General features: G+C 42.7%; 1 protein-coding gene across 1 annotated transcript in view; it reads left to right on the top strand.

Moving 5' to 3' along the window:
* Window positions 1-23,798, top strand: part of si:ch211-286b4.4 — a 53,011-nt gene extending 29,213 nt beyond the window's left edge. The window contains exons 57-104 of the mRNA XM_047335450.1: window positions 38-172; window positions 845-1,060; window positions 1,801-1,979; window positions 2,229-2,331; window positions 2,457-2,615; window positions 2,791-2,953; window positions 3,946-4,049; window positions 4,137-4,316; window positions 4,433-4,648; window positions 4,924-5,103; window positions 5,204-5,395; window positions 5,853-6,002; window positions 6,113-6,216; window positions 6,770-6,972; window positions 7,627-7,847; window positions 7,936-8,082; window positions 8,209-8,373; window positions 8,540-8,691; window positions 8,884-9,052; window positions 9,476-9,584; window positions 10,053-10,189; window positions 10,733-10,858; window positions 11,473-11,646; window positions 12,345-12,569; window positions 12,720-12,846; window positions 13,006-13,205; window positions 13,320-13,532; window positions 13,739-13,884; window positions 13,986-14,113; window positions 14,726-14,870; window positions 15,720-15,852; window positions 15,993-16,172; window positions 16,289-16,415; window positions 16,523-16,734; window positions 16,853-17,015; window positions 17,236-17,324; window positions 18,773-18,933; window positions 19,051-19,165; window positions 19,723-19,919; window positions 20,008-20,056; window positions 20,147-20,293; window positions 20,393-20,725; window positions 20,904-21,001; window positions 21,086-21,192; window positions 21,289-21,362; window positions 22,125-22,153; window positions 22,254-22,385; window positions 22,793-23,798. Of these exons, the coding sequence (XP_047191406.1) occupies window positions 38-172; window positions 845-1,060; window positions 1,801-1,979; window positions 2,229-2,331; window positions 2,457-2,615; window positions 2,791-2,953; window positions 3,946-4,049; window positions 4,137-4,316; window positions 4,433-4,648; window positions 4,924-5,103; window positions 5,204-5,395; window positions 5,853-6,002; window positions 6,113-6,216; window positions 6,770-6,972; window positions 7,627-7,847; window positions 7,936-8,082; window positions 8,209-8,373; window positions 8,540-8,691; window positions 8,884-9,052; window positions 9,476-9,584; window positions 10,053-10,189; window positions 10,733-10,858; window positions 11,473-11,646; window positions 12,345-12,569; window positions 12,720-12,846; window positions 13,006-13,205; window positions 13,320-13,532; window positions 13,739-13,884; window positions 13,986-14,113; window positions 14,726-14,870; window positions 15,720-15,852; window positions 15,993-16,172; window positions 16,289-16,415; window positions 16,523-16,734; window positions 16,853-17,015; window positions 17,236-17,324; window positions 18,773-18,933; window positions 19,051-19,165; window positions 19,723-19,919; window positions 20,008-20,056; window positions 20,147-20,293; window positions 20,393-20,725; window positions 20,904-21,001; window positions 21,086-21,192; window positions 21,289-21,362; window positions 22,125-22,153; window positions 22,254-22,385; window positions 22,793-23,356 (7,778 nt within the window). The 3' untranslated portion in view covers window positions 23,357-23,798. The remainder of the gene's footprint in view (window positions 1-37; window positions 173-844; window positions 1,061-1,800; window positions 1,980-2,228; window positions 2,332-2,456; window positions 2,616-2,790; window positions 2,954-3,945; window positions 4,050-4,136; window positions 4,317-4,432; window positions 4,649-4,923; window positions 5,104-5,203; window positions 5,396-5,852; window positions 6,003-6,112; window positions 6,217-6,769; window positions 6,973-7,626; window positions 7,848-7,935; window positions 8,083-8,208; window positions 8,374-8,539; window positions 8,692-8,883; window positions 9,053-9,475; window positions 9,585-10,052; window positions 10,190-10,732; window positions 10,859-11,472; window positions 11,647-12,344; window positions 12,570-12,719; window positions 12,847-13,005; window positions 13,206-13,319; window positions 13,533-13,738; window positions 13,885-13,985; window positions 14,114-14,725; window positions 14,871-15,719; window positions 15,853-15,992; window positions 16,173-16,288; window positions 16,416-16,522; window positions 16,735-16,852; window positions 17,016-17,235; window positions 17,325-18,772; window positions 18,934-19,050; window positions 19,166-19,722; window positions 19,920-20,007; window positions 20,057-20,146; window positions 20,294-20,392; window positions 20,726-20,903; window positions 21,002-21,085; window positions 21,193-21,288; window positions 21,363-22,124; window positions 22,154-22,253; window positions 22,386-22,792) is intronic.
* The last annotated feature ends 3,095 nt before the right edge of the window (window positions 23,799-26,893 follow it).

Here is a 26,893-nt window from a genome sequence, read left to right as displayed (position 1 = left end):
AACATCTTTGATGCTTTTATCTGCCGTGCTATTATAGGGAGATATTCTACGAGGATGGAAGTGGTAACAACGCCGCAGGCAGATTCAGACCATCTTGTGACTCACCCCCCGCCATGTCTCAAGAGTCCACATTATCCATGTACCTCCTACAGAGGAGACATATGCCCAAGGGGTGGGTAAATCCTACCAGTGAACTTGAAGTGATACTTTGTCTTCGATATCTTTGTGCTCGTGACATGGTAGTCAAATCTACTGTCATCTCCAGTGTGTGTTTAGTATGTGTGGCAAATTCCAGCTTTGATACCAATTCACCTTGGTTTTGTTTTCGACACATAAAAAATATTACAGAAATGTAGACAGAGGTAAATGGACGCCCAGTTAGTTAGTTTCACGAAAACATTGAGATTTAGAGAAAACTCTGTAATGAAACTATCTTAACGGTACAGTAACTCAGCGAAGGCGGCACAAGATAGACGCTAATGCTTATGTAAATGCTGCAGATGGACCACATTCTTGGGGTTTAAAATCTTCAAAGAAAGACCTGTTGGACTCCCCCAGAAATGGACGTGTGGCGATGCGCATAAAAACAGAATGTCAGACCAGTAGGGCGCAGAATTAAATTCTCTCAACAGAGTAATTACTGCCCCCTGATGGATAAGAAATCTGGCGACTTAACAGTAAATACAAGCAGAAAATGGGGATGCGGGAATAAAAAACTTCAGGATTTGAGAAAATCCTCTCTCAGTCGAGGGATTGTGTGAATTTGAGCTGTAATCCTCCTCATTGGTATTTTGGTCTTGCAGTATGTGATGTATTATTAATAGTTTTTGTGTCTATTCTTTAGGTTTCTATTGTCCCTTGGGTTCTGCCTACCCCCAGCCCTGTGAGCCTGGCTTTCACTGTAACCAGACGGGTCTAGATGCTCCAGTAGGTCCCTGTGCTGCAGGATATTACTGCCCGAAAGGCTCTTTAGGCCCCCATGCCTCCCCTTGCCCCACTGGACACTATTGCCCCCTTGGAACTCCTCTTCCTCTGCCCTGCCCTCCTGGAACCATAACAAGTGAGATATTGTTACTTTTTTTCATATAGCTGTACGTGTTTGATTTATCTGTTTTAAGTGTGTTTTAACTGTAAAGTGTCTTTGAGTAGCTTGAAAAGAGCTTTATAAATAAAATGTACTAGATTTTTTTTTCATGTGAACTGTTTGATTATCTAAAACAAGCTGTGAGCTACATCCTTTAAAGAAAGAGAGGAGTGAGTTTTCCCCCCTCCTTTTTTTCGCTCATGAATTAATGATGAATGAGTAATCAGACACAACGCCAAACTGAGAAATACAATGCTTAATCCCCTTTGTTGCACAGATTTTCCTGCTAATATCCTCACATGAACTCATGTCTGTCTTTGCCGTTCAGTGATGTGGAGAAACATGAACTTATGCTGAATCCTTTTTCTTCTCTCCCTTGGGCACTTATGAATAATTTCAGTCACAAAGTGGTTTAATCATGTAATTGTATTCATGTCTCACGGGGCACAACTAGAATCCTATTAAAATGTGCTGTAGCACCTTTGTATGGTTATGAATTACAAACTGATAAGCGAATTGGTATGTACTTTGCATTGAATTAACATTGTTATCCGTTTCAATGCTTCCATTACCCCAACTTAAAATGTGATTTGTTTTAATTTTTTCTCATCAGACAGACGTGTACACGTGGATGTATAGACAGAATTGCAAACAATTCACAACAGAATGAACTAATTCATTTCCAATTGAAATGTATCCTGTGTGCCACGCACCAGGTTCCCTTGGTGGAGCTACAGTTGAGGCTTGCCAGGTGTGTCCTCCAGGTCACTACTGCCACCCGAGAGGCAGAGCTGAGCCAAGTGGCCAGTGTGCAGAAGGCTATTACTGTCCTGAGGGACAGAGCTCTGACAGACCACAACTACATATCTGCTCAGTGGGACATTATTGTGAGAAGGTCAGCCATCCAGTATAAGTCTTTAAGCTATTGTCACTCATGGTTGCTGAATATTGCATGGGGTGCCTCTGCATGCATCCTTAGATGTGGTTCTTATTCTGTAATGACAAGTGTGCTGCAAGTCAACTGTCTCAGACTTCTTCCGGCGCTGTGTCCTTCCCCACTGTCGTTGTTGCACCACGATTACTCCTGATGATGCATGTTATTTCCTAGATATAACGTCTAATGAAATTTAATGGTCGGTTTCAGGGCAGTGTGCGACCGACAGCATGCCTCCCAGGCAGCTACCAGCACAGACGAGGCCAGAGCAGCTGCGAGACATGCCCTGCTGGTTTCTATTGTCACGATCAAGGTAAAGTCGATGGGTGGAAAATTGCTTAATGATTAAGCATTAGCAGCTGAGAAAAAAAATACAGATACAAAGATACATATAGAAATTAAAATACATTTCCTTTGGAATCTTATCTTGGACAACAGGAATGACCCTTCCACTTGTTTGTGAGAGAGGGTTTTATTGTCCCGGTGCATCAGCAAATCATCGTCCCTGTCCAGCAGGGACCTATGGAAATATATCAGGACTGGCTGATGAATGGCAGTGCTCACCATGTGACCCTGGGCTGTACTGTAAAGAAACCGGTATAATGCATCCACTGCCCTTACACCTGTCATTTGCTTGTTGTGTATTTCTCACTGACATCTATCTTGTGGATAGCTGCAGTGTGACCCAGAAACAGTTAGAATTGAACACCTGCACTGTTATTTGGGTGATTGAAAGCCTTGCTTGAACGATACATGTTGGTTATGTTTAAAGGGAGGACTTTCCCGAGTGGGCCGTGCGCTGCAGGGTTCGTATGTTTTGGGAGAGCCTCCGTAGCTTCGCCTTCAGATGATCTGACTGGATCCCCATGCCCTCCTGGGTTCTACTGCTCTGTGGGGACCGCTGTGCCAAAACCATGTCCAAAAGGAACATTCAGGTGCACTTCCTGCACGTTGTCTATATACACTACCACATGCACTCACCGAGCTCTTTATTAGGAACACCATACTAGTGCTGGGTAGCCTCAGCTCTTTGTGCCATGAATTCCACAAGATGATGGAAACCTTCCTTCGACACTCCAGTCCCTGTTGACACGATTGCATCACATTATTTCTGCAGATGTGTCAGCTGCATGTTCATGCTGCCAATCTCCTGTTCTACTAAATCCCAGAGTGACTGTGGAGGCCACTGCAGTACACTGAACTCACTGTCATGTTCAAGAAACCAGAATGAGTCGACAGGGCGCACTATACATGGGATACACATGGTCGGCAGCATTACTCAGCTAAAAGCTGTGGCATTCAAACGATTGTTGATTGGTTGAAGGCTGGTCTAGGTCATGGATTCATTCTACTAACAGCCTCGGCACATATCCAGATCCATCATAGTCAAAGTCACTTAGATGACATTTTCCTCGTTTCGAAGTTTGAAGTGATCATGAACTGAAGCTACTGACCTGTATCTGCATGATTCTATGCACCGCACTGCTGCCAGGTGATTGGCTGATTGGTTACGTGTACAAATTAGAGAGTGTGCAGATGTTCCTAATAAGGTCTGCAGTGAGTGTATATACTATATTCTTTTGACCTACAAATCCCTTGCATCGCTCTTTACCATGAACAATTATATTTACTGTATAGGCGACTATGTTGTGTCCAGTCTAAATATTGTTCTCTATGTAACTAGTTCTTATATTTTACATTTTTAACATCAAATCCACAGAAGTTCTAGCAGGTAAATATCATTGTTAAACTTAATTCATTCTTAGTATAAAAAATGACTCAATGATTGTGTGTAGTGGTAGTAGTAATGATTTAATGTAGTGGCATTGAGTGATCTCTATAATGTAATACTGAGCGGTTCTTATGCAAATTAGATGCAATTACGTTTGTGATGAGCAGTTATTAAAATGTTTGCGTCCTTTGACAGCCAGCAGAGTGGACTTGAAGATGAGTCTCAGTGTCGCAGCTGCAGTCCTGGCTTCTACTGTTCAGAGACCGGCCTCTCCGCAGTCTCTGGACCCTGCCTGCCCGGTGAGAAATATAAGAGGGATTTAGGTATGTTACTGGGATGCTTTATCCTACTTGATAAGAGTAGCTTTGCAGCGTGTTTCTCTCCAGGTTTCTACTGTCTAGAGGGATCGCATACTGCTACTCCTTTGTCAAGTGCATCTGGAAGTGTTTGTCCAGCAGGCCACTACTGTGCTGAGGGCAGCCGCGTACCCTCACCCTGTCCAGCTGGCTCTTTCCGAAATGAGACTGAAGGAAAAGGCAAAGACGACTGCAAGCCATGCCCTCTTGGTAAACAAGAAGCTTTACTGTGTGAAAATAACTCTGCATTACTAGCTTTTCTTTGAGCTGTATAAATCCCCTTGGCCTCTCTGAAGATTTCCTCACTGTTTGAATGTCTTTACCAGGCTGGTTCCAGGAGTTATCAGGCCAGAAAGAGTGTAATCCCTGTCCTCCTGGGTTCCACTGCCTGAGTCACAGCCCCACCAGGGGGAGCTCCACCGGAGTGTCCAGCCCGCTGCTCTGCCCGGCTGGCTACTTCTGTCCCAGAGAGAGTCCAGACAGTCGTCCTCTCCCCTGCCCCAAAGGCACCTACAGCCCCAACCAGGGTCTCACGACCACAGGTAGACCCCACAACCTTAGAGATTTTCCTTCAGACAAAAGAAGAAAAAAAAAAGTCAGGTGAGATAATATGACTTGTCCAAAGTAGAATAAAACAATTTCAACTTTTTTTTTTTTCTTGAAAGGATCCTCCTGTAAGTTATTGGTTTATTTACTGCAGGAATCTACTGATGCACAGCAGTGTGCACCCGTCTCTGCCATGTTGATTGATGGCACCTGGTAAGAAGCTTGTTTTGCTTTTAGGCCTGGGGTCCAAGCTGTCAGTCTGTGTTTGCAGGTGAGTGCCTAGTGTGTCCAGCCGGTGAGTTCTGTGGGTCCGAAGGATCGGTTGAGCCGTCGGGGTTGTGTGCCTCTGGGTTTCTCTGTCTGATGGGAGCCACGGTGCCCAACCCGACGGACAACAGCACTGGATCTCTCTGTCCACCGGGGATTTTCTGCCAAAAGGGGAAAAGAGCAGGTACATGGAATAAAAGACAGAAAAAGTTTTTTCATGAGTGTTGAATTTGGTGGATCTTAAAGATAATATTTTCCATTTTCATTTCCACGTTGTCCTCTAGGTGATTGCTGGGCAGGGTTTTATTGCGGCTGGGGCTCTAGCAGAGCAGATCAAGCTCTGTGCCCGGCTGGATTCTTCTGCCCCAGTGGGACACCAGCCCCCATGCATTGCCCTGCAGGCACATTTAGCTCTAACGAAGGGAACACACACCAGGACGACTGCACCACCTGTACCCCAGGATCCTACTGTCAAAGTAGGAGCCGTGGATTATCTTCAGCTACAACACTTATCTGCGATTCAACACACGGGGGGCTACAGCGCAATTTGTTTTCCACCAGTAGTCACATTAGATTAGCATGCAGCACAGCCGCAAGGCATGTTTTCAATGAGTTGCTCTAGACATAGACAGTTTAATGAAAACAACAAATTCACACCCATTCCATGGGGATTGTCCAAAGTCATTTGGAAAGTTTTGCTAATTGAAGCAGAGATGATGCATCTTGAGGTAAAATGGGGACCACGAGTGGAAGTCACCCCTCTCTTTGTCTCTACTTATCTAACTGACAACTGATTTTCCAGAGTCAAAGTCAGTTTTTTTTAATTGGGCCGTCGTATCTTCTCAAAGACGTGAGACACGTGAGGAGGAGTTCATTTTATTGCTCTAATCAGACATCGCCTGTGTTCATTAATTCTTCTTTTGTGTGGTTCAGTTGAAGGTACTGTACATCCTGCCCTCTGTCCCTTTGGATACTACTGTCCTGCAGGACTGATTTCAGGACTGGAGTTTCCTTGCCCACCTGGCACTGTGCAGAGCCGACTCGGAGCCTCCAGTCCTGATGCCTGCCTGCCCTGCCCTGCAGGTATGGACAGGATTAATGTTTTGTTTCACATCATCCTAACCTAAACCCTACATCACAGTGTGTTTTACATATTTATGATGATAGCTTATTTCTGTTGGTGCTTCCTGCAGGGATGTTCTGCTCTCAGCCTGGTCGGTCCCAGCCCGCAGGACTCTGCGAAGCAGGATACTACTGTCCTGCTGGATCAAGCAGCCCAAACTCAACTGACCATCAGGTTTTGTTCTTGTTCTCTGTCCCCCCTGTGGGTGCATAACCTGTCAATGTTGGTCGACTGGTCCTTGACCACAGTGAATTATTCTTAGTGATGCCGGTGATGCTGTTTTATATGAAAATGTCCCATCTCATTGGTGGATTGTAATAAAACCAAATGATTTGGCTACTCCATAAGTTTTCCTCTATATTCCAAATAGAGATCAGTGTCAACTTCATACATAACATTACAAAATCAAATGATAATATTGCCATGATGCCGATCAGATGCATATGTGATTTTGTGATGACTACATAACCCTTCCACATCACATGTTGATCCCTCTTTGACGAAGGCTCTAGGTTTTATATTCATTGGGGCACTTTATCACTGTGGTGTGCAATAAATATTTCAGCCTATAGTGAGCTCTGAACCTTTCCTAAACGTTTTACATTTTTACGAAGCAGAACTTTCCTTAACATATGACCTCCCTCCTAGAAAATGAAATAACCATGTTTTTCATGACTTTTTTAATGCCTTAGACTTGTCATGTCTTTCAATGTTTCCTGTTTCTCAGGGGAATTCTACTAGAAGCCATCTCTGCCCTTCTGGCCACTACTGCCCCTCTGGCACTGGCTATCCTCTCCCCTGCCCCACAGGCTCTCTCTCCATCTCCCGAGGACTGAAGGAAGTTGGCGAGTGCCCACTCTGCCCCCCTGGACTGTTTTGTGACAAGCCTGCAATAGTAAAGTTCTCTGATGCGCTCCCATGTCATGCTGGGTAAAAACATCTGCTCTTATGAATTTTCAGTTTTAAATCTTCCTACTCTGATTTTGGAAGTGCGCACAGTTCTGTTTTATCAACAACGAGTACTTCTTTCAGTCTCTCCCAAATGTCTTATGCAAATTGTTATTACCTTGTAACTTGAAAATATATATTTTTATAATGTGTGGGCTTTTTACTTGGATTAAATGGACCAGTCTGATATGTCAGCAAGATGTGGTCTGTTCAAAAATCATCTTCAAACTCTATTGAGGTTATAAGCCAAGCAATATATGGGAAAGGGGCAAGTAGAATTCAAATCTAATGCATTTCAAAAACATTTAGCTTGAAATTGATTTTGCCTGTTTATTAAAATAAGTTTTCTGGAACACACTAAGCAGGTAATGGTGCAGACTTCTGAGCAGACCTGAATATATGTCTAGTTAATGACACTAGTTTGATGTTGACTGCATTAACATTGAATACTGTAGTATTTTATGGGGCACATCCTATTTTCCATTGCCTTTGCTTTCACATCAGTGCTTCTCTAAAATTGAAAATTTGAATTTAAAGAAATTACATTTCTTTCGCGGCAGATTGGCGAAAGCTGCTAATGACAGCTTGTTGCAATATTTGTGATACAAAATTTGTTTTCGCGGTTGATGCCTGCAGGTATGTGTGCCTGGGTGGCAGCAACAGTCCCGTCCCTTCAGATGGTTCCCATGGCTACTTGTGCCCTGCTGGCCATAGCTGTCCTGTTGGCTCAACGAGGGAGTTGCCCTGTGAGCCTGGCACTTACAGTCTTGCCCCTGGAGCAGCCCACTGCACAACGTGCCCCCAGGGGACAATGTGTTCCTCCTCAGCCACTCAAGAGCCCTCTATCTGCCCAGCCGGTGAGCGTGATGAAAATAATCCATTGGTGGAATATGCTACAATAATATTAATGTACTATATTGATATTGATAATGTGTATTTTTGTAGGTCATTTTTGTCCCACCGGAACCGCCCTGCCTCAGCCCTGCCCTCCGGGGACTTTCAACAACCAGACAGGAGCCCACTCTCTCTCTTTATGTACCCCCTGTTCCGCTGGAGTGTTCTGCAGCTCATATGGAGCATCAGTGCCACAAGGTGATCAGACACATACCTATGTGGTAATGCAATTTAAAACTTTTGGCAAAATGCACAATGCTCCATGCTACAGTAGTAAGATGATTTAGTAATAGCTAACCAAACTGGTGTTGATTGTATTTGTAGGTTCTTGTTTGCAGGGTTACTACTGCGAAGGTGGGGCCATGGGACCTACACCACAGCGCTCTGACGACTTCCCCTTGAATGGCCCTTGTCCTGTGGGCCACTACTGTCCAGCGGGGTGCCTCTCCCCAATTCCATGCCCTCTTGGCAGTATTCGCGAGACCACCGGTACACCTACTTTTCACATTCGCCACAAAAGGGCATTTTTCTTTTTCACCATTGTGTGATTAATAGAAACATTATTATTTTGGAGCTCGCATCTACATATGAAAGAGGTCATAATGGGATCTCTGCCTGTCTGACTGAATCACTATCTGTTTCACTCCTGTCATAGGAGGTGTGTCCACGGACAGCTGCTCGGCCTGTCCTGCCGGTCACTATTGCTCCACTGAAGGTTTGGCCAACCCTAGTGGCCCCTGTGCTGCTGGGTTCCACTGCCCTTTTGACTTTTCTTCAACTACTCCATATGCCTTCCTCTGTCCCAAGGTGAAGGTTATTTGTACACTCTTCTACTATTCTTCTCTCGGTATTGTCTTCCCTGTTCTTATCCATTGTTCGTATGTATTTCCTCACTGAATCTCTCAGAGAAAAGCTTGTTTCACATTGATTAATATTAATGTCCTGCTACATTGAATGCCACCCCTCAGATCCACCATTGTCATTGTCATTCTTTTTTAGGGCCACTACTGTCCAGAAGGCTCTGCCCTGGCATTACCTTGTCCCACAGGAGAGTACCAGCCGAACCCAGGCTCAGACAGCTGTATCCCCTGCCGACCTGGATTTTACTGTGAGGAGGCCATTGTGGGGGAGCCATGGCCCTGCCCGCCGCACTCTTTCTGCCCTGCAGGTACACTTTAGGGAAAATAATTTCAATCTGCCTACCGGCATCTCTACAGTTCACTAATAAACACACTGAATTCTGCATGCACAAAATGTGAGGTGGTCCATTGTACTGCATGGGCTGCTGGCAGTAGATTCATAATTACCATACTGACTTGAGAGTGATATTGATCTTCTCATCTAACTTTCAGAAAGAAAGTTATTAAGGTTGTTCTCTAGAATGATGAACTATTCCTTGAGTTGTTGTTTAACATTTTGAACCATCCTGGAGAGAGCAATGACTCAGAAATTACTAAAAAAGATTTAGTTTAATGAAAAACTAAAGCTGCAAGATACAGTATTACCTTTTGGTAGTCATTGCCTTTGTGGCGATAACAATGTAAATCGTGCAGGTTGCTTCTATTCTATTGCATCTCTTTTTTTTCTCCAGGCACCATGGTGCCTCAGCCCTGCCCCAATGGGACATACACTCATCCAAACAAGGGAGGACTTCAGGAAGAGAGAGAGTGTTTACCGTGCCCTTCTGGGAAGTTCTGCAGGTACTGTTCACTGGATGCATGAAACCCCTGGTGATAGGCATACCAAAGTCCTCCAATGTGCCCTTATTTCACTCACATGACATGTACCCTATCTATATACACTTACAGATGCAGAATATGGCACATGCACATCCTGTACTCACACATACACACACAGACACACACACACACACACACACACACAAACGCTCGCTCAAAGGTTCATCTCTGTTTTGATTTTACACACAATTAGCAGAATGATGGAATAGAACACGTTCAAGAGTCACGGATCACTGAGCAGACAAATGAACATCTTCATTTACATGAATGTAATGAATGTGGAAGGTGGAAATGTTAGAAACGATGTCATCATAATTCTATTTATCTAATGAAGGATGCATTTTAGTGTCTGAAATGTTATTGTTTGTGTATATATGTGTTTCTGTGTGTCTGCAGTGAATCCTGTAATTTTGTGTATATTTTCTGCAGGACTGGGAGGATTCTGGGCCTCTGTGCCGCGGGGTATCTGTGTGCTTCTGGGAGTGCAGATTTCACCCCTCAGGGCCCAGTGTTTAACCTGACCCAGTGTCAGTGGGGTGTGCAGTGTGCCGGACCATGTCCGCCAGGTACAATACATGGATAAACTGCAATGACCACCTCATGTTGTATTCTTCTGCCAACCAGCCCAGTTGCAGTTTAATTCCATGTTGGTTCAGATTCATATTATTTACTGTATGTAGTTCAGACTTTATACCTTTTTCTGGGGTGGAATTTAACTTATCAAACTGTGACCACCAAAACCTGATCAGCTCATCTTTGAGACAAAATGAGTGGTTGTTCCTAATGTGTATCCTGTTCACAAGAACGTGAGGTCACCATGACCTTTGTCCACCAAATTCTGATCAGTTCATGGATCAGTCCCGCTGAATGTTTGCAGCAAATTTTGAAGAAATTCCCTCGATATTAAGCAAATAATAATGGGACGCAATAAAAAGGAAATGCTACCAGCAATTGATATCCAGACTACATGCACTGATATGCATATTTTATTCTCTAATTTTTTGACTTCTCAAATTAGTTCTCACCATCAGATATGGGTGGTTATTCAATTTAAAGCTTAGCTATTACAAAAAAAAAATTGGTAAGACTGAGCACTTTCTTTCTTCTAGGCTTCTATTGTCCAGAGGGCACAGAGGGGGCTCAGTTGTGTCCTGCAAATACTGTGAGAAGCTCACCAGGAGGTACCAGCCTACAGGACTGCTTACCCTGCCCACCTCAGTACTGGTGTAAACCTGGTATGAGCTGATAATGGCCTGTTTGTGTGTATTTTGAAGTGGTTAGAAGTGTTTTTTTTTACTACTGTAATTACATTTTGAGAGGGGGAAATGCAGGAAATGGTTTAAATTACAAGGCAGCCTGTATTTGATAAGTTAGTCTTGAGTTTATGCAAAGAAATAGCTGAGTTAAAGACAGTGCAGACAGTAAAAGCAGGAAGATCATTGTATTCTGTAGTTTCAGAGCTCTGACAGTAATAAAATGAATAATTTATTTGGCCTAGATGAGGAGGTTTCAGTTCAATGCTTGGAGCACAGCATAATGTTCATTTGCTTTCCTGCCACGTAGTTCACTCCATTGATTGTGTATTTCATGTAAACTGAGTTTAAGTAGATATCCGCAGGTTCCTAGGACCATGACTACAGTTAAAACCACCAGGCTGAGAATTAGAAAGAGCCGGGAGTACCCTTCCTCGGGAATTATGACAAGGCTTGGGCTCATGACAGGTTAACAGGTGTGAAATGCAGCCGAGGGCAAGTGCTCGGTGAGCATTAAAATAGATCAATAAAGTGAAATAAATTCAATCAATTTCCCATCCATAGCTGGAACCCTTTCTTCTTTTGTTTGTTTGCAGGAGATCCAGTTCTTCATCTGTGTCCTGCCGGTCATTACTGTGATGGTCTGCCTGACGGTCACTTCAGCGGAGGACCCAAGCCATGTCCTATGTTTACCTATCAAGCTACCCCTGGAGCAGGCAGCAAGGGTGACTGCGTGCCCTGCCCTCCTGGTTCGCACTGTAACAGCACAGGTCTGACACACTGCATCTAACACGGCAGACTGCAACTCACTTTTGTAAAAAGATGAAGTACACTTTTACATACAAATGTCTATTATTGACCATTTTAGGTTTTCTTTGGCCGTTTTTATTACGCAAAATCCTGTGCCAACTCTATAATGAACTGTGAAGTGCCTTAATATGCCTCTCAGTGGTGGGTTTGAATTTCCATCTGCAAGGACAGTTCAAAGAAAATGACCTTGCTAGATTGTATTAATTTCGCTATGTATGCAGACGTATTATACGTGTGTCAGAGATAAAGGAGTAGAGGAGGTATGTGATTGAGGGCATTTTATATATCAAACTGGTCAGACTGCAGACTATAGTAATGATTGAGTGATAGATTTACAAAGGGAATACCTTTTTTCTAACAAGGCCAAGATCCCTCACAAAAGCTTAATGTTTAAAAATCACCATATTGTTAATTTATCTGTTTGAAAATGCCCACGATATGACCGTCCTCCTCCCTCCTTCCTGGTTCTTTGCATGCATAAATGCAGGCTTCTTAAATAATGAATAGAAAAGAACTTCACTTGTATTGGTGAAATTCTGTTTTATGGTTTATGGTTCAGCTTTATTACTCAAAGTCCTGCTCAGAGTTTGTGGATAATGATACAACAGATGTAATTCTGCATTGGTTATAGTTTGTGAAGTGATAGGTTGTTTTCCAGGGCTCACAGACTACTCCAGCAGTCCCTGCCCGCCTGGTTACTGGTGCAGTGGCTCTGGCCCCCCCATCTACTGCGCCGCAGGCACCAAGAGGCCACTTCCTGGAGCTGCTACACCCAGACATTGTGAAACCTGTGCTGGGGGAACCTTCTGCCCGGACCCTCGGGCTACAGGGAAGCCCAATGTCGAGGGAATCCCTTGCAGGGCCTCTTATCAATGTCCCATGGGTGGGTTTATTAGCACAGTTTATAATGTTACCATATTAGCCTCTGTATGTAATGACTTTTTAATTTCTTAACTCTTAATTTTAATTAATACCCTTCTCTTTAAAGAGAGTTGTGGGGTTCTGCGGTAATGAGTTTTTGCTCATACTCCAGGTGCAGTCTCAGAGAGGCTGTGCAGAGCTGGCTCATACTGTGGACCTCAGACTGCTGAGCCTCAAGTTTGTCCTGAAGGTTATTTTTGTCCTGAGGGATCCCACTCCTTCAATACCCCCAAACAGCTGTGAGTGCATGAAAGTTCTAATATTGTAAAACCTGGCACATGAACACATGTTTGTAAGTTTGTCTAAATTGTTGACATGACGAAAGCTCCTGGCTTCGGACTGATTCTGCAGGGCGTGGGTTAAAGCTTTATAAATAACCTTGTTACCATGCTCCACAGCTGTCCTTTTCCACACTACTGCCCAGCCAACAGCTCTGCCATCAAGTCCTGCGAAGGGGGCTCCATGCCTGTCAACAGCAGTGGGCTCAGAGGATCCAAAAGCAGCTGCTGTAGTGTGTGCGAGGGAGGCACTTACCGTCCTGATCTCTCCCCAGTCCCACAATGCCTTCCGTGTCCACCAGGATACTTTTGTCCCCCAGGTACTGTAGTGCAATCACCACCACAAATCATCCCAGATCTAATTTCACGTGGAGAACATGTTTCATTGCATTGCTTTACTCACAATAAAGTGTAATTTTATTCTAATTAAACAGGTAGTGACCACTACAAAAGAAACCCTTGCCCGTTTGGGTCCGTCTGTCCCATGGGATCCACTCAACCGATACCCTGCCCCCCTGGCTCCTTTGGTAACCTCACTCATGCTGAGAAATTGGTTGACTGTTACCCATGTCCCGCTGGCACCTTCAGCCACCTGCCTGCCCAGAGGGCCTGTTTTCCCTGTGGAAGCTCCTCTACCTCACCTGCCGGTTAGACATTTTCAGATGTTCCTACAAAACTTCAGATCATATAAAATGTATTCTTTCTGAGCCAAGAATACACATAGCTTTAATTTATTCAAACATAAATAGGGGTATTCAGCTAATTTTCATTGAGCAGGGTCTGCATTTGTTTTTGAGGAGGAAGGTATCTCTGTTCATCATATTGGCCCTTTGCGTCACTCCTTTTTCCTCAGGTTCCTCTTCTTGTACCTGTATTGGTAAGAACCGTGCCTTCCAGCACTCTGATGGCTCATGTGTGTGTAGAACTGGCTTTATCTTCTACAATGAACTGGATTTGAAAAGCTCCACCTCTGACAGTGAATCGGACTGCCAGCCTGAGGTCAGTGGTAGATCTAGACTCAGGATTTTCTTGACCTTTCAGTTATCTACTTTTGTACCTTTGTTCAATCATGAATGATGTTACGAAACTGTGTGTTTCAGTTGAGCAGGCGTTGTGCCACAGGACAGGTACGCCTGGCAGCATCCAGAGAGTGTGTGCCACCTTCCCTCCACTCCTGTAATATCGCCTGCGGACCACATGGAGGAACTCTGGATTTGGAGATGGGAATGTATGAATCTCTTAACAATTTTAAAACTACTAAAGCTATACAGTATGTAGTGAAGGGATCAATTATGCCAATGTGGTAAATGCCATATTTCCTCCAATAGTGGCTGGGCGACATTTTTGAGTTTGTTTACATGTGCATTAATATCCTGGTTATGATCAGGTTTTTAAGTATCCTGGTTATGTGTAGCACATGCAAACAGATAATCCTGGATAGGACCTTATTCCACTTTTGAGGAATATGGATACCTGATACTGTGGTATGTAAAGACTTTATCAAGATTTCTGAACCACCTTATTGTAAGATAGGGTTTTTAAGGAATATTTTATTTTTGTATTTACATTTTTTCTTAACAACTGCTCATCCCAAAAAATTCTGAACTTGAGATACATCCATATTAAAGTGGTAGAAATGTACATTATGCTTAACTGGCATGCACATTGGCACCAGGAGTTTATCCACTCTTGTTGTTTTTCCCATTTGTTTGTGTCCACCGTGCTCCAGGCCATTACTGGAGACCAGGATTCAATTGAGTGACGGTTTATATTTGAGGAGATAAAATAGTTGAATATGCTCTCTGTCTTTTCTCTTATCTGCCTGGTCCTGACACACCAGCTGCCATTGTGAGCGATATGTGTCGGCTGAGGAACTTTGCAATACCTCCTGCCTCTCCCGCCTGCCTCAGCTCTCTGCCCGGCTCTCACCAGACGGACACCTGCTGCTCAGCTTGAAAGAAAGAAACAGCATTGTCTGGGCACGGGTGAGGGAGTGGGGATGGGGTTTTCGACAAACTGATGAGCATCTACACCTCAGCACATGCAATTTTTATTTACCCTATACGTACTAATCAATTATATAAAGTCTGGGTATGAATGAGAGGAAGGGTTTTTTGGAATCTGCTACCACCAGATAAGAATATGCACAAATACAACATTAGTTTTTTGTACTAAACAAAGAGGCTTGTCAGACTGTAGGTTGTTTAAATAGACTGGTTTGTTGGAGGGAAGCTGGATGTAACATTTATCAGGTTCTTGCCCAGACAGTCTTAGCAGGACACCTGGAAAAATGTTGCAGCTGCAGATTCTGTGTTTTCTTTGCACAATACAGTGAAGAGAACGTGATTAATGAACTCCCCTCCCTCCATGCTTGGAAAAATCCTTTAGTCATTCAACAGGATGGCTACCTGGTGTCATCTGTTTCCATTCGTTTCAGCATCTTTGAATGTGCATATTTTGTGTGTGTACACTTGAGCGGCTTTAGATATATCTAGCAGCCATAACTTGATAATTTTGTTTGTCCATGGAAAAAAACAAAACATATATTGTCAGGACTAGTGTTCCCAGTTATGTCAATGTGTGGGTTCTTCTCTAGAACAGGAGATTTAGATTTTCTTTAAATATTATGTTCAGATTGTACATACAACAATGTAAACATCATATGACAGAAACAAGGCCTCTTGATTTGAACCAGCATTGTGTTATAGTAGTATATTTCAAATATATAGTCAGTAATTACGAAGTTATGATTTTTCTTTTTCTTGAAGGCATATAATATGCTGTACTTTGATGCTGCATCAGTTCTCATCAAACTTGTTTCTGTTTACTTATAGACTGTAATGGATGTTTTAGGACCAGATATCCATGCAAAGAACTTTGGGAAAATCCATTTGGTCCAATTTGACTCTGAAGGAGTATTTGGTTGGATTCCCACGCAGACACGGCTCATCAATCCGTTTCTATCAGGTAACTAGACTTTTTATTATACTGGTTGATTTTGTTTTGTTTTCATGTCTCTGATCATTATTTTTGACTCCACGTTTGGTTTAATTTTACGGGAAAATAGCTGATTATTGATAACTTGTTGCTGACTTACCTCTACTCAGAACCAACAGAACTCCTGAATACAAGACCCAGAAAGAGGAGAGACACAGGTGATGATGATGATGGTGGTGGTGATGATGATGATGATGATGACCCGGCTGTTCTTCCTCGAATCCCCAACCCCATTGCTTGTTTATCCTCCGGTGACATGCTCATTTTCCATCTCACCATCAACCACACTGGTACTGCTTTCGTTGACTTCACACATGAATATTGGTTTATTCACAACATTGTGACGTATTTTATGTTTTATTAGTAATAATGAAAACATTGCTCTAAATTAATTTACCCCCCTCAGACCGCCATTTGAGTCACTTCCCAGTGTATCAAAAAGACCACCTGTTTAATAGTAACCCCAGCTGGGACTTTGGTGCCTTCAGACATTTGCAGATGCTCATGAAACAGACAAACTTTAACTCCACAAGGTAGAGTTGAGTCCGTATGCTGTAGGTAGAACCTCAAGTTGTTAATAATTCAAATGACACTTTGTGAAAGAGTATGTCTTCGCCACAAATGTCTGTTCCTTTCGCAGGTTTGCCCACGTCTTTCCAGAAACAGGCAAGTATGTGTTTGTGGACAGTGCTGTCCCAGAGTGGAGTATGGTGGTGGTGGTCAGTGAGGAGGGGACAGAGTGCGATCCCAGGGCATCAGTGTTTCAGCCAATGTCCCCGGCACATTTGGTCAGATACGGGATTGTCAAGCAGCACAGACTCAACCTTCTGCCGGACTGGGAATTGATAGCTGGTGTGTATCCCCAGTGTTTCCTTTCATGTCTACTCGTCATTTGGTCATGTTTTACCGTTTAACTTTTGATGGATTAGCTCTTGACACTTTGTCATAACAAGATGCTGACTGTGTACAGGGGTCCTGAGTCTGCTGCTGGTTGTGGTTGTAGTTCTGACTACCACAATGCTGGTCCTGCGACCCAGCAAAGCAAGGCTCGTCTCGCAGTGGAGGATGAAGCCAAAGTGGCGCAGTCTCGGGGAGCCCTTCTGTCCAGTGGAGTGTGTTTGCAATGGAGACAGGTCTGTTGGTGTGACCACAGGTATAATAATGTTGTATCCACGTGTTAGGATATTGCTGACAATCTGCGTGTACAGGCAGCACATTAAGTACAATGTACTATGACAGGTTTAAAGCTCAATGCAGCATGGCATCCTTCGTGTCATTCTAAACTTTGTTAAATCACATAAATATAATTACAAATGTGTAAGATTAAAAAGGGGCTTGTGTGTTGCCTTTCAGCATGGCGGTCCCGAGCATGGGGTGCGTCCTAGGCAGTCGGGGTGTAGGAGAAGGTGCAGAGGCTGAGGAACCTGCTGTTTCAAAGGGAGGTAAAGTCAATATTTATTATACTGTGATATCGATTTTCCTCTTGAAACATGACTCATGTGGTGGTGGTGGAGTGCTCAGTGAGCTTATAGCCAGTCAGATATTAAAGATTATTTGGGGAATTATATTCTGTTCTATCTGAAATCATCACAATATTCTGTTATGAGATAGTTTAACGTGTCATCACGCAAATATTCAGTAATTAGCACTAAAACTAAAGTACAGTTTTGTTCGTTTTGTAGTCATAAACCAAAAGTATTTCAAAAGTTTCATTTTGGACCTGATGATGGTGCTGGATGAAAAATAGCAAGTACCATGTTTCATGACAATCCAATAGTTATAGAGGTATTTCAGTTTGGACCAAAGTAGTAATTTTACTTAAAATCCACCAGATCAATGTAATGGGGAAAATTTATGAAATTTAAGGTGAATCGGGAAGATGGAAACCGTGGATGTCTTGTCCAGAAGCATTCATTACCGAGCTCGATATATTGAGGAGATTCCTAATTTGTTACACATTGTTCCTATCCAAAAACCTCCCTCTCCCATATCTCCATAGAAACTTTCCATCTCTGTCTAAATATAATCTACGACACAGCATCCTTACCTAGCAACATGTGCTTCTGGCTCCAAAGGCGACCTTGCTGATGACTAAATATTCCCTCTCAAACACGTCAACAAGCAGGACAGAAATGAAACCAAAACAGTAAACTCTGCTAAAACTGTGAAGTACACAGTTCATGGATTGTTACGTGTTAAATAAAGGTTTTCATTAAATTCAATAAATTAGGCTATCTGTCTTTACTTCCTATGTCACTTCAATATCCAAGTAATAAACTGATCATTTCACACACACACGCACACACACACACACAAACACACGCGCATACACACACACACAAACACACGCACACAAACTTTGACAACAGTTTTCCGTTTGACTGCTTTTCAATATCGCTCACTGCTGGAGTGTGATATGGTTTGAAATTACTTTTAGGTAGAGTTCTCACTTAGGGCTTATTGCATTATTCATGCAGCTTGATAAGACGTTTAAATGTCCATTGATCGGATCATTATGAAATCACCACGCATGACTCGGTAGCAGTTAACAGCCTATTCCCCATTTGACTGATGATAAAGAAAATAATGGCTAATATCACACTTTAATGACTTGCACTGTTATCCGTAGTTCCCTATAGTTAGCCTGTCCAATCTTAATTTGAGTACTTATCAGCCATTGCATGCTCCTTCCAAAACCATCTAGAAACCTATACACTACTGGAGCCCAGTTATGGAAGCATTTGACTTCTAAGGTGCATTCATTAATCCTGAGAGTATCTTCTCAGGTCTTTAGAATAATTAGAAGGAAAAAGTGATGATGTTTTCCTCATTATTTCAACCCATTTCTAACTTACAGTACATATTATTGATATTAACTGCTCCCATTCAGGAAGTCTATCTGGGCTCTGTGATTTAGAGGAGTTCAATGTGAAAACTCTGTACGACAAACTGGAGGATCAGAACCTCCACATAGCCTCACAGCTGGCTCGACACCGCAAAGACACGCAGGAGTTCTACAGAAACATTTGTCAACAGACTGAAACACTCAAGGTGAGTTTCACTACAGTGGCACAATATGAATGCATAAGATATGTAAAATCTAGAACGTTTGGTCTCAAGTGCCAACAAGAAAACTATGTAAAACTGTGTTGTTGTTTTTTTTTCTAGAATGTCTTTGATAATATGGATCATAAAAAACTGAGTCTCCTCAAAGAGCTTCTTGCCCATAATGCAATGAGGGATAAACTTTCTGACAGCGGAGTGGGAGAGAGAGATGCACAAGGTAAAACTGGAAAGGTTTCCATCGCTGAAAAGTGTTTGGAAAGAATGTGTGTTCACTTTCTTGTTGACAGTTGGATGAGAGGATCGATAACACATATTTATTCCATACATATGAAGCCATAGTTAACAGCATGTTACCTGAGCTTTTATATGTGTTGTAGACAGAAGCAGCTGAATGTACAGACAGGACAGTAATTGTGTCCTCTGTGCTTTTCACAAAGTGTTGTACTATTAAATACTACAGTATGAGACATTTTGTGCCTAAACATATGTTAACAGGAGAGCTACTTGAGCACATTGGTTAAACTGGAGGTGCTCTATAATTCCCTCCAGATCAGTAAAGTATCTCTATCTATAAATTATGCATGTACCTCAAACCAAGTTGTCAAGTTGTCGACTTCCTTTGTATTTAATGACCCATAGACTCACATCTAACTGTTGTACAGTATATAATAATCTGTTGTTGTGCTTTGAGAGGCTGAAATTCAAGTCAGCATTTTTATTATTATTCCTTCTTTTTTTATTCATGCATGGAACTGAATATTCCCATCAACCCAGCTGAGGCCTCTGTAGCATTACTGGGAACTGTCCTCAGGTCTGTGGAAGCTCTGTTGTGTAGGCTGACAGGAGAAGCTTGGCAGAACCAGGATTTGACTGGCCTCCCATACTGTCATACTGGTCCTCATGATGCCAGGGACTGTGAGCCACATGCTGGATACACACAACGCGGCGACATCAACATGTGTTACACACAGGTACTGTAGTGTCTTTTGAACAGTTTTTCAGCACATTTTAGGAATAATTAAGTGGAGAATTACCATTACTTCCAAATTATGTCCACAGTTTTCATCGATGAATATGACCAAAGTGGAAGCTCTTGCCCGTGAGCCAGGTATAGAATAAATCTGCATAAAGGTTTGCTGCATTGCCAGAAGCATCAGGAAGTTATACGACACCAGCGAAATTATTCTGTTTTCCGCAGTCCATCTACAGAGTGCAGCCCCTTGTCTAAGTGACCATGATCTATCCAAGCTGGTCAGCATATCTCCTCTTTTCAAGACCCTGCATGAGATCCAGCAGTCATTACAAAGTCTCTCCACAGCTGAGCCTAGTCAGCGTCTCCACAATGGTACAAACATGATAAAAAAAATTTATACAAGAAAAAACTGAATCTAACAACAACAATTGCACACATCCCTTTCTCTCTTTTTTATTTTTTGTTTTTTAGCTTCAGAGCGTTCTGTCCAGGAAAACCATGATGGGCAACTCATCCCAACTGCACTGGACGACCTCTCACCTCCACACGCTGCTGTTTTCCTTTTCGGTTGCCAGGTGGTGCAGCTACTTGAAAAACGCCCCCTGTTCCCCTCCGTGCTTTTGCTAGTGGCCAAGTCAATCCCTGTTTCTCCATCCTCCTCTGATGAGGCCATGCTGGCCCATTGCTCGGGGGACTTCCATTTTGACGCGACCAATCAAATCCTTTATCTGTCCGAGGCAAAGCTTCAGCACGTGGGGCATTTTATCGCCATCGTCCTGCAGTCCATGGCCCACATAGCGTCAGGTAATTGGAAAGTGGTCATTGCAGTAAGTCCTGAAAATCCAATCTTTTGTCCTGGCATTACAGCAGCCATGTGTAGTGCAGTATAATAGCTCTGACAATCATCTTTGGAAGCACTAAGTATGTAATCGTCTTTACAATCGGGAAAAAAAAAGCTTTTTTTAAATGTATTTTTCTCCAGGTCCCAAACCCCAGGGCTTTATGCGAGCTCTCCATGAGGCCGTTTCAGCTCTTAGCCTTCAGCTGTTCAATTTCTCTTTCAAATGGAGCACAGCAGAGGTGAGTGAGCGCTGAAAACCCCACACATCATCCTTCTAACTGCACAGGTGGGGGCAGATTCATTTTATGCCTCTTCTTTTACAGTCAAAATCCAATGCTTCAGCGGGGCAGCATGGTGAATTGGTTAAAGAATTTCTCAACACCAGAGTTCCCACTGAGGCACATTTCACTGAGCACCTGTTAGCTAGCAGGTGGGTAAGAAATGTGAACCCTGGAGCAGAGTTTAGCGTGTCCTTAGAGCCAAACCGTTCAAATATATAACTTTTTATGCCCATCCTCCCATTTAGACTTGAGAAATACAAGTATTTCAAGCTGGAGCAGCTCGTCTCTGACCTCCGGTCAGCCGAGGACACAGGCACAGGTAAGGCAATTGCAAATTTCCAGTCAGATGCAGTTATGTCATGAAACACTGCAAAGTAACTGTAAATATGGTGATGGTAACAGACATGTATCATCGTAGAAGAATCCAAATTAATCAACGCTTAGAACATGACATGTTGCAATTTGTTAATTTAAAAACCATGATAATTATAGTAAATATACAAAGAATCCTCAGCACAAAGTTTTGACCCTTGATCAGTGTTAAACCTTTAAAGTTAATACGAGGAGTCTTGTACAAATTGTCTTTCCTATGTGGGGATGAGTTTAATGCTTCCAGATCCCAGTTGTATTGCCATTGATCCATAATAGAACGCTATTTTGTGAAATCCATGAAATTCCTCTATTTCACAACAATAACACACCAATACAAAGTAATGAACAAACCCAAATGGGGTCTCAGATTAAAGTTCTCAAGTTCACAAGATCAGTCAATCATTATTGCAAGTCCTGGAGAGAAACATTGGATTTTCACCCGCTCTGTCACCTGAAGAGCTTTTTGTTCCAAAAGAATGGGTCAATATCCAAGTGCACACAGTGTGTGACTTTAGTGACAACATGCCAATGAGCACTGAAGCGATTCTGAAGCCCGTCGTTGTTTGCGGGTTTCTGGTAGACACACAATCGCACATTATAATGTATTTCTATCGTTGACTTCTTAATTCGGTTTGAATTCCATTAACACCTCTACACAAAATCTGTTGTTTTATCCTGAATAATTAAAGGTTTAGTTTGATTTCTGCAGGTTTGCCACCAAAAGGGACACCGACACAGGTATATTTACTTATTATAAATCCTTCAGTATGTTAATTTAAAAGGATCTCTGTCCTCCAAGCATGACACGTTTCTTACTTCAGCATTTCCTCTATTCCAGATATCCTGTGTAGAGGAAGAAATCGACCGCCTGAACGAGTCTTTCTTGCAGCTCAGCATGCAGCTTCAGAAGAGAGCCCAGATGAGCAGCTGGCACAAGGAGAGAGAGAGGAGTGCTGGGAACCATTCTGCGGTAATTAACCCAAATATTATACATTGCGTAATCCAAAGAATTAATATGTGCGGTAATTGTCTCGTGAAGGGCTCGCAAATGATCTCTTAGTGTTTTATATCCTATGCATTTCAACATGCTGAGATATTCCTTTTTTCCATTTCTCACTACTCAATAGCCTTCCATTCAAAGAATGACATGTTTATTGACACATTGATTCATTTAAAATTTTGATTTTTCAAGCTCCTATTCATTTTTTCCTATTCTGACTTGACTGAAGAGAAAAATGTGTGAATCAGCACGCGGGAATGTGTGCCTGTATTTGCATATTTGCATCATCGCTTAAGACTTTGCACACTAACTCGTTTACATCATCATCATCATCATCATGATCTGCAATTCATACTCTATGATGTATCCTTTTGCAGCGGGCTATGTCGACAAGCAACAAGCCAAGCCTGAGTTGTAATGGAACAGTGCTGCTGGACCTGAAGAGGCGCTATGTATTACAGCGTCTTCGTGAGCTCCAAATCATATTAAGCCACACCAGACAGTGCCAGCGGCATGGCAGCGAGTCAAAAGATGGGACGGGAGGCCGTAAACACACAGACAGCAGCAGCATTCAGCAGGGACAGAGGGAGCATTACTCTACCGCTGACGGCTGCTGCCCCACTGTCGGCCGGCAGCAGGACGGTATGCCAGCAGGCCAAAGTCGCCGCCAACAAACCGTACTGAGCGAAGTTCTTGGGAACCATAAACTTGAGGGTCATATATCTGACCAGCAGTGGAGTGACTCTGTCCAGAGCAACAAGCCTGAGACACGACTGGACTGCCAGATGCCGGCGAGCCAAGGTCAGCTGCATTTAAATGTGCCAGGAATACCAGAACCTAACGGTCAGATCACAATAGAAAATACAACTGCACATACAGATACTGACAACATGTGGGCCCCTGTCGATCGGAAACTGGATCTGAATATGGATAAATGCTAACAAAACATTGTTGTTCATGCGGTTCTCTGACCCTTATTTTTCATTGTCCTTTTGTGCTGCTTCGTGTCTACAACACAAAAGCTCAATTATCTTTGTACTCTATAATATTCTGTTTTGTTTTTAATTCGGGAAATGATCCGAGCTGTGTTCTTTTTTTAATTATCTGTGATCCCAGACAGAAATTATTTCCGGCAACATGCGGTGGCGTGACACAGTCTGTCATCTTGTCCAAGCGGTTCCTCAGTCAGGAGTTAATTCCAGCCTTGAAGACGGGCTCTCTGTTCATTACCATATTCTAATTAAGACGATAAACTTCAGCCGACTGAACACAAGGTGCACGCGTCTGTGTTGCTTCCTGCTCACAACTCCCTCTCCGTTGTGTCGAGGTGACGTCCCACAAGTCGTCATGAGTATTTGATATTAAACAACAGTTATTATGTCACCCTTTTCGCTGTCTGGCTCACATGTAGGCCCTCTAACCTGTTTTGTTTTTCTTTTCTAAGCCCTTCTGTCGTTTTTCCTCTAACCAAGTGAAACTAACCGTAGCTACACAACTTGAAAAGTCTGTTGGATGCTGCCCCAGAAGAGAAGTGAATGCTACAGTACACAACGGCTGCCTTTTTCTTTTTCCTGGTTTGATGCTTCATCTGACGCACAGGGCACTGGGTCTTATAATAGAAAGTGAGTATTACTACAGGGGACTGTGAGCCAAATCATAAGGTCAGATGGAACAAGTCTTCACTTACTATCAGTGTTAGCTCTGAGGTCTGTGCCAAGTCCCCCAGGCTGAATCCGCCATCGCCCTGTAGCTGTGTGTGCGCGTGTGTGTGTGTGTGTGTGTGTGTGTGTGTGTGTGTGTGTGTGTGTGTGTGTGTGTGTGTGTGTGTGTGTGTGTGTGTGTGTGTGTGTGTGTGTGTGTGTGTGTGTGTGTGTGTGTGTGCGTGCGTGCGTGCGTGCGTGCGTGCGTGCGCGTAAGAGAGGTGTGGTTCAGCAGCTCCCAGAGATTGTACGCCTTATCAATTAGATTAGCCGCAATGTGCCACTGATCTGGCCAGTGTGTGTGACAATGGCATCGTATGTTGAGCTGCCGTGGAGCTGTGTGTCTAAGTGTTTGTGCGTTGTTTGCAGTGGTACAGCATTACGCTTGCTCTAGTTGGTTTTTGATCAACAAGGGTTATTTTTAGGAAAGAGAGTCTTTGTGTGATGTCTGTGTGAGTATATGTCTGTATATGTATTCTGTGTGCACATGCAGAGGCGTGCGGGAGATTTGTTTTGTAGCATGTTACTGGTTTTCCTGTCCCCTCTCTCCACAACAAAGTAACAGTAGACAGTCAGATACATGCAAGCACAACTTAAACTCATCCAGACCAACAACTTGCTTTGTTTTTGTATGAAATGTCTGTCACACATCCTGTGATATTCCTTACCCTAACCCCCTTAAAAGTCAAATAGATTTTTAAAAAAAAAATTGTATTTGACATATAATGCCGAGCAAAGTCATTTTTTTAACCCTACCCCCCACCCCCCACCATATATTAAACCTAGGGGAAACACTGATGCAGTTTATTTGTATAGTTGCAAAATCCCATGTCATTTCACAGTGCATCAGGACAGATGATTGCAGGATGTACAGATACAGTCAACCCACAGCTGGATCAAGAATGAACACAGATGGTAAATATTAAGAGAGATGAGATGCTTTTTCAAAAGGAGCAGGACATGAGCTTTACATCTCAGTTTCCAACATGTTTCATCCGTGGCTGGCTGCTGTAATCATGTTATAATCTTGAAATCCTTCCAAATCCCTTGAAATCTGCTGTTTGTCGTAAATACTCGAGGGCCCCTGCACACACACACTCACACACACACACACACACACACACACACACACACACACACACACACACACAGACATGAACAAACATATTCTCTCTTATTCACTTATTTATACACTCAGTTGCTTAATTTACTTATTTCCTGATGTAAACTCCTTGTTGCGTCCTCCATGGAGGTTATGTTTTTTACCCCTGCCAGTTGTTTTGTTTGTCAGCAGGATGATGCAAAAACTACAGAAATACAAAACTTAGAGGGATGCAGATCCAGGATCACTTTCTTTAACATTGCGGGATACACGGTTTTGTGTGATATTTATGACTATTAATGGAAAAAAAAAAAATCAATGGAGATGATGATTTCCTGATCTGCATTGGTTTGTTGGCTTAGCTGTGAGGATTGATTGAATCATAGAGAACAGTTGGGGCCTGGGCTGGAGGTTGTGCACTCTACTGAGTGCCACTGTGATATTGAGTCAAATAGCGTTAAAACTGTATTTGACTCAATATCACAACAGAAAATTGTCCTCGGGCTCCTGTTTAAGTTTAAGTTTAAATTTATAATGTCATATGTTCAAAATGTGCTGGCTCCATCTCAGGTGTACACTGTGATGAAAGCCCTTAGACCTGGACACAAAAAACACCAGTGGAAACATCATTGATTTACCTTTGTTCTTTGAAATGATTTGCTTTTTGTATAAAGTGAGTAAAACACACTGCCTGTGAAAACAAAGAGATGTGCTTGAGGCTTCCTTCCTGCGTCTGTGGGCTGTGGTGAAGCAGACCTGTTATCACCATGGCACTGCATTGCTGTTGCTATGGTTTCCCTATCTCCAGGATGTGGTTCAACCAGGCCTACCATATTTAGCCCGCTCCTCAGAATGCCAGTCTGCTGCCGGTGCTGACAGTATCTGCAGTCAGCCGACTATCGGCTGATCTTCCCACATTGAATGTTTCGCCGGAAATTCAAAGCTTTACAGCGAAAAACTTATTGATTCTCTCTCTCAACAGTTTTCAGCCTTTTTTTTTTAGCCCTAAAAAACGGATTCCTCATTAAATTTTTTGATAGAAAAATACAAAATGGAGAAAGTAAAAAGAGAAGTGTGTGGTTTATCATCTTTTATTTCGACGTGCACAATTTTCGTGAGAGAAATCCTCTTATTACTCCATATACAATAGCTGTAAGATTAATGTCACAGTGCGATTAGTGTGGCTCTGTCAGAGCGGAGGGGGCCGTATCACAGCTTCATATCAACCATTTTTCCCCTTGGTCTTTCACAGAGTTGACGTATAAAAATCAGTAATCACAGTAATCCTGATTTATCGTCTCAGAGACATTTCAATTTAATTTCAATGATTTTGTGATTTGTCGAGCGAAACATGGAAACGGCACCCCCCTAATTACTATCTTTGTATATAATTATGATGAAAAACTGATTGACAAAAATATAGTGCATGAGTCTGTCTTCATAATGGTTTGGAAATCATTCATAGACTTTTAATTCTGTATGGATTAATTTAATCATCTAAATTAATTTAATGTTTTCGCTTATAATCAGAGATATGTCAAAAGCTTTTCTTTGTGAAGAAGCACGACCCCTTTCATACAGAGGGGGACGGATACAGAATAGATTAATAGATATCCCACCTTGTTAGTGGGAGTCTATTGATATACTATAGGTCTGTGGAAAAAAGGGGAGGGGGG

The sequence above is a fragment of the Scophthalmus maximus genome, chromosome 11 (genome assembly GCF_022379125.1).
Source record: "Scophthalmus maximus strain ysfricsl-2021 chromosome 11, ASM2237912v1, whole genome shotgun sequence".
Taxonomy (NCBI): Eukaryota; Metazoa; Chordata; class Actinopteri; order Pleuronectiformes; family Scophthalmidae; genus Scophthalmus; species Scophthalmus maximus.
The sequence above is the reverse complement of the archived record's forward strand: the minus strand, read 5'-3'. Positions and strand labels throughout refer to the sequence as shown.